We start from the raw sequence: 18,120 nt of genomic DNA on the forward strand, positions 1-18,120 counted from the left end.
ACATACACTAAGTTGACTGTGCCTTTAAACAGCTGGGGAAATTCTGCCATGGCTTTAGAAGCTTCTGATAGGCTAATTGACATAATTTTAGTCAATTGGGTGTGTACCTGTGGATGTATTTCAAGGCCTACCTTCAAACTCAGTGCCTCTTTGCTTGACATCATGGAAAACCAAAAGAAATCAGCCAAGACCTTAGAAAAATAAATTGTAGACCTCCACAAGTCTGGTTCATCCTTGGGAGCAATTTCCAAACACCTGAAGGTACCACGTTCATCTCTACAAACAATAGTACGCAAGTATAAACACCATGGGACCATGCTCAAGTCATTCTGCTCAGGAAGGAGACGCGTTCTGTCTCCTAGAGGTGAACGTACACTGTGGTGTGAAAAGTGCAAATCAATCCCAGAACAACAGCAAAGGACCTTGTGAAGATGCTGGAGGCAACATGTAAAAAAAAGTATCTATATCCACAGTAAAACGAGTCCTATATCAACATAACCTGAAAGGCCGCTCAGCAAGGAAGAAGCCACTGCTTCAAAACCGCCAGAAAAAAGCCAGACTACGGTTTGCAACTGCACATGGGGACAAAGATCGTACTTTTTGGAGAAATGTCCTCTGGTCTGATGAAACAAAAGTAGAACTGTTTGGCCATAATGACCATCGTTATGTTTGGAGGAAAAAGGGGAACGCTTGCAAGCCGAAGAACACCATCACAACCGTGAAGCACGGGGGTGGCAGCATCATGTTGTGCGGGTGCTATGCTGCAGGAGGTATTGGTGCACTTCACAAAATAGATGGCATCAGGGGAGAAAAATTATGTGGATATATAGAAGCAACATCTCAAGACATCAGTCAGGAAGTTAAAGCTTGGTTGTAAATCGGTCTTCCAAATGGACAATGACCCCAAGCAAACTTCCAAAGTTGTGGCAAAATGGCTTAAGGACAACAAAGTGAAGGTATTGGAGTGGCCATCACAAAGCCCTGACCTCAATCCAATAGAAAATGTGTGGGCAGAACTGAAAAAGCATGTGCGAGCAAGGAGGCCTACAAACCTGACTCAGTTACACCAGCTCTGTCAAGAGGAATGGGCCAAAATTCACCCAACTTATTGTGGGAAGCTTGTGTAAGGCTACCTGAAACATTTGACCCAAGTTAAACAATTTAAAGGCAATATTACCAAATACTAAATGAGTGTATGTAAACTTCTGGCCCACTGGGAATGTGATGAAAGAAATCAAATCTCAAAGAAATCATTCCCTCTAATATTGTTCTGACATTTCACATTCTTAAAATAAAGTGGGGATCCTAACTGACCTAAGACAGGGAATTAATACGAGGATTAAATGTCAGGAATTGTGAAAAACAGAGTTTAAATGTATTTGGCTAAGGTGTATGTAAACTTCCGACTTCAACTGTATAAATGACATAATCTGTCTGTAAACAATTGTTGGAAAGATTACTTGTGCCATGCACAAAGTAGATGTCCTAACCGACTTGCCAAAACTATAGTTTGTTAACAAGAAATGTGTGGAGTGGTTGAAAAACGAGTTTTAATGACTCCAACCTAAGTGTATGTAAACTTCCGACTTCAACTGTATGTGTATTTCTGATCTGCAAGCATGATATGCCATTCCCGAAATCCTCCCATGTCCCGTGAAGGTTTAAGCTTCCATATCCCGTTTGCTGTAGCCTGACTACTTCCATGCCATGTTGCCCATCTCGGTCCCAACCCATCTCGAACATTTTAAATCGCACAGTGGATTTCTTTATTCCTTGATACATTTTCTTTCTCCTTTGGTAAATCTTACTTACAAGCAACGGAATCTCTGAACTGTTTACAAGTAAATCCTCTGAGTTAATTGGACATATCCACTGACACGTCTTGTGTTCGTTCAAAAGACCAGCACTCATAAAGGGATCTCCCTCTAGGCTGGGGTCTCGTTTAGATTGCCATCTTAACACAAACGTTTAGTTTTTATTGCTTTTGAAGACTTGTATTGGATGTTCACTACCAGGATGTCAGTTTCAACCAGGGGATGGAACTGGTTCAGGGAACAGAACCGAAAAACGGAAAAGAATGTAATTAAAAAACAATTTCAGAACAGGAATCAGAACCGGAAACGAACATGATCTATACAGTTCCGGAACATAACCGTTATTTTAAAAGCATGGGAACCAGTTAATAACATATTTTACATTCCAGATATTTTTTTTACAGTTCCACAAAAAATGTAACAAAGAGCCTATGCAAAGCCCTCTGTCATTTAGAAACATATTCCAGTTTCTGCATGCCAGCTGAACATATTTTCTAGTGTGTGTGTAGGCTACCTGCCTCGCCGAATCATAGGCTACTGTAGCCCACTGATGTTACAAGAGTGATTCAGAAATTAGGGAGAGATTTTTTTAATTAGAGAAGAATAGATTCACTTCTTCAATGCTTGTTAATAATACTACAGTTATCACGTTTCACATTGGATTTATTAACTACAAAAAGGTAAGAAGTGTTTTTATTTTAATTCTTGTTAGTAGGGGTGTGTCGAGTACTCGGATAAAACGGGTAACGAATATGAAGAATTTTACGAATATGATTATGACATGAGTAATTTTGGCAATTATCCGTTGTGTGCTCCAAATAACTATTGGCTAGTTCTTCTGTCTGTAACACAACTGGCGGAGTATTGGTTGAGCCTGCTTCAACGATTTTATAAGAACAAGCAGCTCTCCCAGACAGATATATCTCCCAGACAGACACACGCTGATTATCACTCGCTCGCTCGCTCACTCACTTACAGTCCCTCACTCACAGTCACTCGTCTCAGGGCACAAGTCTCCCCTTCTCCAAACATCATGTATTAATCAGAATCCGTAGCTAGTCATTGTTGTTCAAACTTATTATTTTCTGTAGACATAGGCGATGTGGTTGTTTTTGTCTGTCGACTTGGTGTTGTTTAGTAGACCTACTTTGTCTGTTCGTATAATTATTTAATTGTTGACGATGTCTTGTGATCTAAGCTCATGCTTCTTGCTATTATTTCTTCTCGCCCAGGCATGTTTACCGAGCGACAGATGATTCGAAAATATAATTACAAATGTAGATAGTTTATTTTGATTGCAGGATAAGTGTCGGGAGAGAAAACTTGTGCTACTCTCGAAATTGAAACAATTTATTGTGCAAGCGAATTAGCCTAACATACCGGCAGTAGTAACCAGCCATGCATGCATTATAATTTTTATTAGCCTATTTCATTGATAAGTAAATAGCCCCCATGTGCATTTTCATCTGTTGGGGTCGTTTACCTTTGAACAATGTGTGTGAATGAGTGAAGGAATATAACGATGCACTCTGAGATGCGATCTGAGTAATAGCACAGTAATGCACACTCCAGGTATAGGCTTTACGGGCACTTAAGGCGCACTTCCGTGTTTCCCGATCACAAGTACATCCAATTACGAGTATCAAGTGTGATAAAATTGATATAATTACCAGTGGTGTATAGAACTTAATTAAAAATACTTTAAACTACTACTTGAGTCGTTTTTTTTTAGGCATCTGTACTTTACTATTTATATTTTGGACTACTTTTACTTCACTACATTCCTAAAGAAAATTATGTACTTTTTACTCCATACATTTTCCCTGACACCCAGAAGTACTCTGTATATTTTCAATGCTTAAGAGGACAGGAAAATGGTTCAATTCCCTTACTTATCAAGAGAACATCCCTGGTCAAATAATGCTTGTCATAACAAGATGCCAAGCGTTTCAAGCCAAGCCTCCTCCACCACCTTCTCTCGCTCTCTCCCCACCTGCAAAATTTGTCACATCTCGCACCCTACACTTGTCTGTCCAATGCATGTAGTTAAACAATTATAGCTTGCCTGCTCCATAGCAAGCAGCTCTATCTGCACTGATTGGTAAAGTAATTTAATGTCGAGCTAAATAAAAGAACATCTATTTTAGATCCTTAAAAAGGAACAGAAGGAACGATATAAACCGTTATTTTGGGGGGGTTTGATCCAGTCCAGAACTTTATTTTGCAGATCGGAACAGTGGAACGGAACAAGAAAAACAATGGTTCTATTCAGTACGAAATGAATGGAAAATAATTTTGGTTCCAAACCCTGGTTTCAACAGATCCAGGCAATTTTGACATTGGTTATCGATAACTCCATATCTTAAGAAACGGATTGACGGAATTCCCCAAGGCAAAACTCTGCCCGTTTTCTCTTTTCCCACAGCACAATTCCTGAGCCAGCACAAGGAGGCTGTCCTAAGGGATAGTGATGTTCATGCTATGTAAAGGTGTAAAATATGCATAAGACAATTCACACAGCCCAATCAACAAATTATGCTTGCACCATATAGTCTGTAGATGTAGTTTAAATTCTCTATTAGTGTATGTCTGTGGTTATCTGGCCTGCCAGTGGCAACTATCCAGTCATTCTCTAAGTAGGAAAGTTCACTCAGTAACTTGGGGAAAAATAACCTCCAATAAGTACCTTAACACAAATCTACAGCGCCCTACTCACCCATTTCTACAGAGGTGGTCCCTTACCTAGGATGATGGTGTTGTATGATACTGTCTCCGGGCTCTTCCCATCATTGTAGAAGGCCAGATGCCACACCCCAGAGTCCAGGTACTGGATGAAGCCAGCTTGGTGGAGGCTGACCTGATGCTCCATCTGCCCCCTGGCTTCCGGCTCCGTGGAAGCCCGCCTCTCTTTGGCGATGAGTCTGCTGCCATCCAGCAGCTCCACAAAGTCATACTGAAGAAAGGTGAAGCAGAGAAGTCAGTTGGGACTTATTCATTGGTCACTCGACATAAGATTATGAAGAATTCTGACGTGACATTCTTTGTAGTTCCAGGTGTATATAGGGAAAATATCTGTTGGAAAAAAAGTATCCTTTTACATTAAAGGAGCTATCCATAATTGAATTGAGTCGAAGTAAAGATTTTCCAGAATAATTATCATTTTCATTCTGTATGTTAAGTGTTTCAGTCACACAAACACAAAACAGGGTGTTGAAAGAAGTAGAAGGCGGACACAACACAAAGCAACTTTCCAACTGACTCAGTACGGATAGGAAATAAAGCATTAAAGCAAGGGTGACCCAAGTCAACACTCAGTGGTTTAAACCCTTTTGAGAGGAGCTGAGGGGTAGATAAGAGATATTACCCTGCTGATGTAGGCCATTTTGTGTTGGTGGCCAGGGGGCCAAGTACGAAAAGTCCAAAACCCAAACATTCCTTAACTCCCAGATCAGTGTGTACATATTGATTCCTTGGAAAAGGCTGATCTCAATCTAACAATAGGAGCAAATGATTATGGACAAGAAGCCAAGCCTAGCTTGGCCACCAAATGAACCACAAAATAATTATTAGCTAGTACCTGGTATTTCAAACTATTGTTGATAATTTCTTCACAAAACATAGTTTTAGACAATTGATGAATCATGCAGAGTAAAACAATAACAAATGTAGTTATTCTTTTTTTGAGGGGTAGGTGACTTTAAAGTTGTTCCTATCCTCAGGCTGTGAATGCAACCAACGGTCAATATCTCTCATTGTGGTTTTTCACGCTCAGTTAAGTAAACACATTGATTTTTCTCCCTGGCAATTTAACAGACCGTTTCTAAGGCAGTGGTGGTGGACTTTGTCTATTAAATATTAAAGCATTAGACTTCTCACTAAAGGCTTCGGTCATACAAAAGCTATACTTAAATCCAAACTCCAGCAGAATAGTAAAAATGTCTCACCCCTTGTTCAAGAATGGCCTTTTTCCTTTTATTCAGATCACTTTTGGTTATTTGAAAAGGAAATAATCTCCAAAATATCACTTTTTAAAACAAGATACAGAAAGTTGGTTGCAATTTCAGTTTAATCCACCAGAAAAGACAGAACATATAATACAACAAAAATTGTGGTTAAACTCAAATATACTATAATTGAAAAATAAATGTTTAAAACAGTTATAATCTTTGTAAATAATATCATAAATAGTACTGGTGGAGTTATGTCACACATGCAGCTAAGACAAATTTACGGAAATGTCTGCTCTACCAAAAATTACAACCAACTATTGCAGCATTACCACAAAAATGGAAGAGGAAAGTAAGAAGGGGGAAAAAAGAAAGAAACTTGGCTGTCGGCCCTGCATTTAAGACCAAAATTGGTTAAAGAAAATTGTGATGAATAAAAAAGTATACCAACTTCATTTAAGGACAACAAATATTGACAGCAGTGCCATATACCATCCATCATTCCTTCAATTCTGACCAGTTTCCCAGTCCCTGCCGATGAAAAACATCCCCACAGCATGATACTGCCACCACCATGGGGATGGTGTTCTCGGGGTGTGGGGATGTTGTTCTCGGGGTAATGCGAGGTGTTGAGTTTGCGCCAGACATAGCGTTTTCTTGATGGCCAAAAAGCTATATTTTAGTTAAATCTGACCAGAGTACCTTCTTCCATATGTTTGGGGAGTCTCCCACATGCCTTTTGGCAAACACCAAACATGTTTGTTAATTTTTTTCATTAAAAAAAATGCTTTTTTCTGGCCACTTCTGGCTAGCCAAGCTCTGTAGAGTGTACGGCTTAAAGTGGTCCTATGGACAGATATTCCAATCTCCACTGTGGAGCTTTGCAGCTCCTTCAAGGTTATCTTAGGTCTCTTTTTTGCCTCTCTGATTAATGCCCTCCTTGCCTGGTCCGTGAATTTTGGTGGGTGGCCCTCTCTTGGCAGGTTTGTTGTGGTGCCATATTCTTTCAATTTTTTAAATAATGAATTTAATGGTGCTCCGTGGGATGTTCCAAGTTTCAGATATTTTTTTATAACCCAACCCTGATCTGTACTTCTCCACAACTTTGTCCCTGACCTGTTTGGAGAGATCCTTGGTCTTCATGGTGCCGCTTGCTTGGTGGTGCCGCTTGCTTAGTGGTGTTGCAGACACTGGGGCCTTTCAGAAAAGGTGTATATATACTGAGATCATGTGAGATAAATAAAGTCCACCTGTGTGCAATCTAACTAATTATGTGACTTCTGAAGGTAATTAGTTGCACCAGATCTTATTTAGGGGCTTCATAGCAAAGGGGGTGAATACATATGCACACACCACTTTTCTGTTATCAAATGTTTTAAATTTCACTTCACCAATTTGGACAATTTTGTGTATGTCCATTACATGAAATCCATATACAAATCTATTTAAATTACAGGTTGTAATGCAACAAAATAGTAAAAACGCCAAGGGGGATAAATACATTTGTAAGGCACTGTATATATACAAAGAATAAATAATAATATTATATCAGTTGAAAGTTTGGACACATCTACTAATTCAACGGTTTATCTTTATTTTTATTATTTTCTACATTGTAGAATAATAGTGAAGACATCAAAACTATGAAATAACACATATGGAAATATGTAGTAACCAAAAAAGTGTTAAACCAAATCAAAATATATTTTATATTTGAGATTCTTCAAAGTAGCAACCCTTTGCCTTAATGACAGCTTTGCACACTCTTGGCATTCTCTCAACCAGCTTCACCTGGAATGCTTTTCCAACAGTCTTGAAGGAGTTCCCACATATGCTGAGCACTTGTTGGCTGCTTTTCCTTCACTCTGCGGTCCAACTCATCTACACTTTTTTGGTTACTACATGATTCCATATGTGTTATTGTAACGGGTGTCCTCCTCCTCTTCAGACGAAGAGGAGGAGTAGGGATTTGACCAAAACGCAGCGTTGTGATACGACATGAATATTTATTAAACAAGACGAAAACTAAACATACTTGAGAATATACAAAATAATAAACGAAGTCAAACAGACCCGAACAAACGAACTTACATAACACGAAGAACGCATGAACTGGTACAGACGACACAAAACGAACGAACAAACGAAACAGTCCCGTGTGGTGCACAGACACAGACACGGAAGACAACCACCCACAAACAAACAGTGTGAACAACCTACCTTAATATGGTTCTCAATCAGAGGAAACGTAAAACACCTGTCCCTGATTGAGAACCATATCAGGCTAAATGACAATGAACCTAAACATAGAAACACATAACATAGAATGCCCACCCCAACTCACGCCCTGACCAACTAAACACATACAAAAACAAGAGAAAACAGGTCTCAGGCGCCGCTGGGCAGACGGGCAGTTCAGGCGCCGCTGGGCAGACGGCAGACTCTGGCCGGCTGAGACGCACTGTAGGCCTGGTGCGTGGTGCCGGAACTGGAGGTACCGGGCTAAGGACACGCACCTTCAGGCTAGTGCGGGGAACAACAACAGGGCACACTGGACTCTCAAGGCGTACTATAGGCCTGGTGCGTGGTACCGGCACTGGTGGTCCCGGGCTGAGGGCACGCACATCAGGGCGAGTACGGGGAGAAGGAACAGTGCGTACAGGGCTCTGGAGACGCACAGGAGGCTTGGTGCGTGGTGTAGGCACTGGTGGTACTGGCCTGGAGCGGGGAGGTGGCGCCGGAAATACCGGACCGTGCAGGCGTACTGGCTCCCTTGAGCACTGAGCCTGCCCAACCTTACCTGGTTGTATGCTCCCCGTCGCCCGACCAGTGCGGGGAGGTGGAATAACCCGCACCGGGCTATGTAGGCGAACCGGGGACACCATGCGTAAGGCTGGTGCCATGTAAGCCGGCCCGAGGAGACGTACTGGTGGCCAGATATGTAGGGCCGGCTTCATGACATCCGGCTCAATACTCAATCTAGCCCGGCCGATACGTGGAGCTGGAATGTACCGAACCGGGCTATGCACGCGTACAGGAGACACCATGCGCTCTACTGCGTAACACGGTGTCTGCCCGTACTCTCGCTCTCCACGGTAAGTACAGGGAGTGGGCGCAGGGCTCCTACCTGACTTCACCACTCTCCCTTCTAGCCCCCCCCCCAATACATTTTTGGGGTTTACTTTCGGTTCTCCAGCCACGTCTCCTTGCTGCCTCCTCATACCACCGATCCTGGGCTTTCGCTGACTCCATCGCTTCCCGAGAGCGGCGATTCTCCCCCACCTTAGCCCAGGGTCCTTCTCCGTTCAATATTTCCTCCCATGTCCACGAGTCCTGTTTTTTTGGCCGCTGTTGCTGGTTCCTATCACGCTGCTTGCTCCATGGTTGGTGGGTGATTCTGTAACAGGTGTCCTCCTCTTCAGACGAAGAGGAGGAGTAGGGATTTGACCAAAACGCAGCGTTGTGATACGACATGAATATTTATTAAACAAGACGAAAACTAAACATACTTGAGAATATACAAAATAATAAACGAAGTCAAACAGACCCGAACAAACGAACTTACATAACACGAAGAACGCATGAACTGGTACAGACGACACAAAATGAACGAACAAACGAAACAGTCCCGTGTGGTGCACAGACACAGACACGGAAGACAACCACCCACAAACAAACAGTGTGAACAACCTACCTTAATATGGTTCTCAATCAGAGGAAACGTAAAACACCTGTCCCTGATTGAGAACCATATCAGGCTAAATGACAATGAACCTAAACATAGAAACACATAACATAGAATGCCCACCCCAACTCACGCCCTGACCAACTAAACACATACAAAAACAAGAGAAAACAGGTCAGGAACGTGACAGTTATTTAATAGTTTTGATGTCTTCACTATTATTCTACAATGTAGGAAATAGTAAAAATAAAGAAAAACTTTGAAAGAGTAGGTTTGTCCAAACTTTTGACTGGTACTGTATATATTTACAAAAAATATATGGGGGATTGGAAATGATGCAGACAATTACATTGATGGAAGCTACAATCTATCTGCAATATTAAAGCTGATCTACCCCTAAAAAAACATTGTTTAAAATGATTAGCTAGTACTTGGGAATTCAAACTAGTGTTGATCATTTCTTCAAAAAACCTGGTTTTAAACAATTGATAATTCATGCAGAGTAAGACGTTCAATAACAAATAGTTGTTTTTTCTTTTCTTTTGAGGGGTAGGTGATGCACTTTAAAGTTGCTCCTCTCCTCAGGCTGTAAATGTAACCAACGGTCAATATCTCTCATTGGGGTCTTTCATGCTCAGTTAAGTAAACACATCGATTTATCTCCCTGGCAATTTAACAGACAGTTTCTAAGGCAGTGGTGGTGGACTCTGTGTCTAGGCATTGACAGTTTCCTGCACAACAATCGCCTTGGACATAAAAGGAGGCTTCTTTCTTTAGGACTCTGTTTTGTTGTCTTTGATTTTGTTGGGTTCCTTCCTTCTTTCATCTTGTAATCCCTTCTTTCCTGTTGTAATTTGTATTGAACTTTTTTTTCTTTTGATAGTGGCCCAACTGAAAGAGGCTCTTCTTCAATAAGTCAAGTCGGAGAATGTCAAAAAGGTGAAGTTGAAAGCTTTTGCTCTAGAGTGAAGTGGAAAATAGCCACTGCCTGGTCACAACCCTTTAAGTCAGGGTTCCCCAACTGGCAGCCAGCAAGCCATTTGGGGAACTCTGAGCAAAAAATAAATATACTGTACGATATTGATTTTAATTTTGTAAATCTGTTCCCAAGTATTTCCATACATAATATGATGTGATTGTATACAAACGTAAGCAAGGTTTGAAATGATTATGCTTTAGTCAAATATTCTATCTGTTTGGGCTTCTTGCGGTACATTTGCAGTCGACAAATGATTTGTAATTATGTTCCTGCCCCCCGACCATCCGCTCAAGGATTAGAATCTGGTCGTTCAGTTGATGAACAGTGCTACAAATAAAACGTTGTCTTGGGACACTTCAAACACTTCACTTTGTGGGGATAAAACTGAAAAGAGGAATATTCTACGCATGGCAGTGGATTTGTTTGTCATTATGCAAAATTCACACAGTCAGATTTTTACACCCTACTCAACAGATGTACCATTTACCTGTGTGTGAGATGGTGGGAGACCCTTCCTCCCGTAGACCCCAACCAGTGCATTCTTCTGAACAGAGATGTTGAACTTGAGGAAGCGCGGCTGTTCCATAGCCAGCCGAGAGCGCCAGAACACCCCTGGCGGTATTCCCTGACCGACCCTCCTGCCCACTTCCACTTGCCCGGTGTCAACGGAGCTGTTTTCCTGGTGGGCCGCACCATTCCTGCCTGGAAGGGAGAAAGAGAGAGCGCTTACCAGATCATCACCATATTTGAAAACTATACCTATACTGTACAAGCTCTCTGAAACCAGTTACAGTTTTACAAACATCTGTTCTTGTGTTCTGTGAACCCATTTTCGGCAAAATGATAACATTTTCAATATCACCTTGATTGAAATAAAAGGATGGAGAAGCAGCCTTCAGTCATTATTCCCCAGCTTCTGGAACAGCCTACCAGGGAACCTGAGGGGGGCCGAAACTGTGGACATATTTAAAAGATCTTAAAACCACACCTTTTTAGCTTTGCTTTTCCTTTGGTGCTAGTCGTTCAGTTTTTGTTGTTTTTCTTTAGTTTTTCATCCTCTTATTTTTGTTGTGTAATAAATATTCCTGTTTTTATTTTCATATTTCTTTATTTTTTATGTTTTCCTGTGACGCACATTGCGTTGCATTCCATGTCTGAAATGGGCTGTATAAATAAAGCTTGATTTGATTTGATATGACTCACAGCTCACAGTCTATATCGCCGGCCCTCATGATATGAGTCCTGCTCATTAGGTGAGACACAGTCCAACATAGAAATACAAGTCAGCTTCAGTAGTTACAGATATTTCTACTTCCTGGTACAAACTCAGTTGATGACGGTGTACAAACTTCTTTATTCCCACTCAAATAGACCCTTGCTGGTTGCTCCATTATGAGACTGGAACAGATCGTTCCACCATCTGTTTCCCTATCTTTTTTGTGGTACTGGTGATTCACTAATGTTAAGGATCTAAATGTAATAGCTGATACACTACCTGATACAATATATCAAAAGGACGGGGAAGTGATGCTTTTAAAGGTTTATGTAGCTGCAAAGACACCCACTTAAACATGACTCTGTCTGAGTTACGATCTAACATGAATTTGCCTGATGACACGACGGCGGTAGGCCTGATCACAAACGACAATGAGACAGGCTATAACAGGGTTCCCCTCTTATGGGGTATTTTGTTCGACATAAAGCACTGTAAAAACACCAGGAAATCAGCTCCAAGTGACCTTAAATTTGGAAATCTGTTCCCAAGTAATCCCATGCATAATATGATGTGGTCGTATACAAATGTAAGCAAGGTTTGAAATGATTATGCGGTCAATTTGCAGTCTACAAATGATTTGTAATTATTTTCACGGCCACCTAACCAGCAGCTCAAGATAAAATGTATCTAATTGATGATCCCTGGCCTACGGGAGGAGGACATAGACCTGGCAGTGTGGTGCTAGGACAAGAACCTCTCCCTCAACGTCAGCAAGACAAATGAGGTGATCGTGGACTACAGGAAACGGAGAGCTGACCCCACCCCCGTTCACATTGAAGCGGCTGAAGTGGAGCTGGTCGAGAGCTTCAAGTTCCTCGGTGTCCACGTCACTAAGGATCTATCATGGTCCAAACACATCAACACAGTCATGAAAAGGGCACGACAAGGCCTCTTCCCCCTCAGGAGGCTGAAAAGATTTGGCATGGGTCCTCAGATCTTCAAAAAGTTATACAGCTTCACCATTAAGAGCATCTTGGGTGGCTGCATCACCGCTTGGTATGTCAACTGCTTGGCATCCCACCGGAAGGCGCTACAGAGGGTTGTGCGTACGGCCCAGTACATCACTGGGGCGGAGCTTCCTGCCATCCAGGACCTCTACTTCAGGCGGTGCCAGAGGAAGGGCCCAAAAATTGTCAAAGACTCCAGCCACCTAAGTCATAGACTGTTCTCTGCTACCGCACGGCAAGCGGTACTGATGTACCAAGTCTGGAACCAACAGGACCCTGAATAGCTTCTAACCCCAAGCCATTAGATGGCTAAATAGTTAGTTAAATAGTTAACCAAATAGCTACCCGGACTATTGACCCTTTTTGCACTCACTTTTTTGACTCATCACATACGCTGCTGCTACTGTTCACTATCTGTCACTTTTTCCTTAGTTATATGTACATACAGTACAGTGGAGGCTGCTGAGGGGAGGACGGCTCATAATAATGGCTGGAACGGAGCAAATAGAATGGCATCAAACACATGGAAACCATGTGTTTGATCTATTTGATACCATACCACCTATTCCGCTCCAGTCATTACCAAAAGCCTGTCCTCCCCAATTAAGGTACCACCAACCTCCTGTGATATGGTCTCTACCTCAACTAACTCGTACCCTCCACATCAACTCGGTACTGGTACCCCTTGTATATAGACAAGTTATCATGACTCATTGTGTATCTATTATTACTGCCGGTTTTACTTTTCTATTATTTCTCTATTCTCTTTCTCTCTGCATTGTTTGGAAGTAGGCATTTCACTGTTAGTCCACACCTACGAAGCACGTGATGAATTTATTTTGATTTGACTTATTCTCAAATGAAAAGTTAAATACCCTACATCCGTGTACAGTGATGTCATGATCAAAGCATTATTGTTAAAATCTGTTTGCCTGATCATTATTTCAAAAACCACTTAGTTCCACTCATGTGTTTATTCTAAAGCAGGACTAGTGAAATGAAATGTAAATAAAAAATGATTTGCATTTTTCTCACAATGGCCCTCCGGAGTTTAGATTACAACAAACAATATTCATCCAAAATTCTTTGTATGAATCCGTCTATGTAGTTATGTCAGCTTCCCATTTCACAGTTTAAAATAAAGACCATTTTATTTTAATGTATTTATTTCACCTTTATTTAACCAGGTAGGCAAGTTGAGAACACGTTCTCATTTACAATTGCAACCTGGCCAAGATAAAGCAAAGCAGTTCGACACATACAACAACACAGAGTTACACATGGAGTAAAACAAACATACAGTCAATAATACAGTAGAAAAATAAGTCTATATACAATGTGAGCAAGTGAGGTGAGATAAGGGAGATGAATGGTTGATTTGGAATGGAAGAATGTGGAGATAGAAATAATGGGGTGCAAAGGAGCAAAATAAATAAATACAGTAGGGAAAGAGGTAGTTATTTGGGCTAAATTATAGATGGGCTATGTACAGGTGCAGTAATCTATGAGCTGCTCTGACAGCTGGTGCTTAAAGCTAGTGAGGGAGATAAGTGTTTCCAGTTTCAGAGATTTTTGCAGTTCGTTCCAGTCATTGGCAGCAGAGAACTGGAAGGAGAGGCGGCCAAAGGAAGAATTGGTTTTGGGGGTGACCAGAGAGATATACCTGCTGGAGCGCATGCTACAGGTGGGTGCTGCTATGGTGACCAGCGAGCTGAGATAAGGGGGGACTTTACCTAGCAGGGTCTTGTAGATGACCTGAAGCCAGTGGGTTTGGCGACGAGTATGAAGCGAGGGCCACCCAACGAGAGTGTACAGGTTGCAGTGGTGGGTAGTATATGGGGCTTTGGTGACAAAACGGATGGCACTGTGATAGACTGCATCCAATTTATTGAGTAGGGTATTGGAGGCTATTTTGTAAATGTCATCACCGAAGTCGAGGATTGGTAGGATGGTCAGTTTTACAAGGGTATGTTTGGCAGCATGAGTGAATGATGCTTTGTTGCGGAATAGGAAGCCAATTCTAGATTTAACTTTGGATTGGAGATGTTTGATGCGAGTCTGAAAGGAGAGTTTACAGTCTAAACAGACACCTAGGTATTTGTAGTTGTCCACATATTCTAAGTCAGAGCCGTCCAGAGTAGTGATGTTGGACAGGCGGGCAGGTGCAGGCAGCGATCGGTTGAAGAGCATGCATTTAGTTTTACTTGTATTTAAGGCCACGGAAGGAGAGTTGTATGGCATTGAAGCTCGCCTGGAGGTTTGTTAACACAGTGTCCAAAGAAGGGCCAGAAGTATACAGAATGGTATCGTCTGCGTAGAGTTGGATCAGAGACTGGATCAGAGACTCACCAGCAGCAAGAGCGACATCATTGATGTATACAGAGAAGAGAGTCGGTCCAAGAATTGAACCCTGTGGCACACCCATAGAGATTTCCAGAGGCCCGGACAACAGACCCTCCGATTTGACACACTGAACTCTATCAGAGAAGTAGTTGGTGAACCAGGCGAGGCAATCATTTGAGAAACCAAGGCTGTCGAGTCTGCCGATGAGGATGTGGTGATTGACAGAGTCGAAAGCCTTGGCCAGGTCAATGAATACGGCTGCACAGTATTGTTTCTTATCGATGGCGGTTAAGATATCGTTTAGGACCTTGAGCGTGGCTGAGGTGCACCCATGACCAGCTCTGAAACCAGATTGCATAGCGGAGAAGGTACGGTGGGATTCGAAATGGTCGGTAATCTGTTCGTTGACTTGGCTTTCGAAGACCATAGAAAGGCAGGGTAGGATAGATATAGGTCTGTAGCAGTTTGGGTCAAGAGTGTCCCCCCCTTTGAAGAGGGGGATGACCATAAAAACCAAGAGTGGTCCATTTGTGATTTTGGTACTCCATTAATACCTGTGAAGGTCGTTAATGAGGGTGTTTTCTATCTTTGTTTGTGTGGGTGCTTTTTGCATGAGGACCTTTCCTGTCCGTGGCGCCAAAATGAAGACATTCAGAGACACGTTTGCCTCCAGAGAGAAAATGGCCTGCTACCAATTTGCCTTTAAACAGTCCCAAAACGAGCCTCCTGCTATTGTCATTAGCACTACTAGCAAGGTTTTAAATCTCGACCAGTTTAAATCACACTGAGCTTTCACCTGCCTCCTCAAACCCAATGAATACCATCATGGCTGTGCATCTTACATACCTAATAATACAGCCTTTTGCTGTAAAGAGGAAGGAAGGTGGCACACGTCGCATACAAAATTACCTCTACTGGTAAAGGCTGAATGGGGTACGGTATAATGACTAGGTTGTGCAAAGCTGTCTGGACAATTCAGAAGGTATCTACAGTACAGGCAAGGCTACTTTTGGGACCATTTTTGTGCTGAGCCAAATGCATCACATCAGCAAGCCGGATGAACAAACAAACAAGCATCCAGTGCAATTTAGGGCTACAAACATATTCAGAAACTTAGAAATATGTTGTGTTCCTTTCCCAGATGTATGCTAAATACTTAGGTAAAGGGCTATCTGAATAGGTTTAGCTAAGGTCCTTACCATAGTCAGCTGAGAGTACTGTCAGTACGCTTGGTTGAGTGGGCAAAGCCTTCACCCCTCCGTTCTCAAACGAGGGTTGGTTTTCTGTTTCTTGAAGTTGCCAGTTGAGGCCGAAAAAGTGCATTGCTGTAATGTGAACAAAACAGTGGAATATACTAAGGTTAGGGCAAACGATGAAATCGTTAAGACACAACACTTGCTGGACAGCAGGAAAAGGAGATCAGACAATACATCATTTTGTGGCCTGGGGTGACCTTGTCCCCTCTGCATTAAATCCTTCTATATATGGCCCTACATCTTCAATGTCTAAGAAATACTAAAGAGTGGGAATTATTTTGTACTAGGTTAGCTTACTATGGGTGTTCCCCATGTAGGCTAAGTGTTTTACTGTAAAACTCTACAGGGCCCAGACACAGCAAGCACGATCAATACTGAGGAGAGGAGGAACACTGCTGTGCCTCTTTAGGCACACTAGAGTGTCGGGACACAAACAGCACTGCATCAAAGAGCACAGTGGGACGTTGTACTTACAAACCCAAACATTTGTCACCAAACAGACAGGAGGAGGCAGATGAGGGTCTACTCCTCAACTCCTCTAATACAAAGCAAGCAATTCAAAAACAAGCGACACAAGGACACCCCTAAATCAACAACAACGACAAAAATCTGGAAACCGAATTGTTTCTATGTGTATTTGTGTGTCAGAGGGTAAAAGTGTCTTCGAGCCTCAAACTATCTAGTTTTGCTAGTCTAGTATTGCGTAACCAACCAAAATGCAATTTTATTTATCCAACCCCCGTCTCTGAATAAGATGCTATCAAGCTGTGTCTTGTTGTTTGGGGAGACTTGGTCTTCTATGAACACAGTGAGAGGGTGAGACTCCTTCAAAGATTGGCAGCTGTGGAGCCGTGCTGAGGAGGTCAAACTCCACCGTTTCGGATTTCTGAGCGGTTTGATCTGAATCAAAAGTTTTTTCGAAACGCACTCCTTGCAGGGCGACAGGGTATAGGGTCTTAACTGCGGAAAATACATAGCTGACTCGCAAAGGAGAGACAATTCAGCGGAATCAGAGAGAATGCAGAATGGGATCACATTTTTGACAAGTTTGGAGAAATAGGATGGATGCATATGGATGCAGCCTGGTGTCAGTTGTATTGAACAAAAATATAAATGCAACATGCAACAATTTCAAAGAAGTTGCTGTGTTACAGTTCATACAAGGAAATCAGTCAGGAAATCAGTCAATTGAAATACAGGCCCACTCAATGGGGAGCCAGGTCCTGCCAATCAGAATGAGTTTTTCCCCACAAAAGGGCTTTATTACTGACAGAAATACTCCTCAGCCCCCCCCCCCCCCCCCCCTCAGACAATCCCGCAGGGGAAGAAGCCAGATGTGGAAGTCCTGGGCTGGCGTGGTTACATGTGGTCTGCGGTTGTGAGGCCAGTTGGACGCACTGCCAAATTCTTTAAAACAATGTTGGAGTTAGCTGATGGTAGAGAAATTAACATTGAATTCTCTGGCAACAGCTCTGGTGGACATTACTGCAGTCATCATGACACTTGCACACTGCCTCAAAACTTGAGACATTTTAGAGTGGCCTTTTATTGTCCGCACTTGCGTAATGATCATGCTGTTTAATCACCCTCTTGATATGCCACACCTGTCAGGTGGATGGATTATCTTGACAAAGGTTAAAATGCTCACTCAACAATGTGTGCACTAAATCTGAGAATTTGAGAACATTTCTAGGATCTCTTATTTCAGCTCATTTAACATGGGACCAACACTTTACATTTTGTGTTTATAGTTTTATTCAGTATAGTTGTTTTTTGTTTACTGACTTGACTTGCTAATGTACGATGTGTGTGTGTGTGTGTGTGTGTGTGTGTGTGTGTGTGTGTGTGTGTGTGTGTGTGTATGTGTGTGTGT

The 18,120-nt window shown here is 42.1% G+C and overlaps 1 protein-coding gene across 1 annotated transcript in view; it reads right to left on the reverse strand.

Annotated features, from left to right (window-relative positions):
- LOC120061875 (teneurin-3-like) overlaps positions 1 to 18,120 on the reverse strand; it is a 178,857-nt gene that overhangs the window by 63,741 nt on the left and 96,996 nt on the right. Inside the window, exons 5-7 of the mRNA XM_039011653.1 lie at positions 16,191 to 16,316; positions 10,913 to 11,127; positions 4,557 to 4,767 (exon numbers count right to left, since the gene is read on the reverse strand). Of these exons, the coding sequence (XP_038867581.1) occupies positions 4,557 to 4,767; positions 10,913 to 11,127; positions 16,191 to 16,316 (552 nt within the window). The remainder of the gene's footprint in view (positions 1 to 4,556; positions 4,768 to 10,912; positions 11,128 to 16,190; positions 16,317 to 18,120) is intronic.

Source organism: Salvelinus namaycush, chromosome 17 (genome assembly GCF_016432855.1).
Source record: "Salvelinus namaycush isolate Seneca chromosome 17, SaNama_1.0, whole genome shotgun sequence".
NCBI lineage: Eukaryota > Metazoa > Chordata > Actinopteri > Salmoniformes > Salmonidae > Salvelinus > Salvelinus namaycush.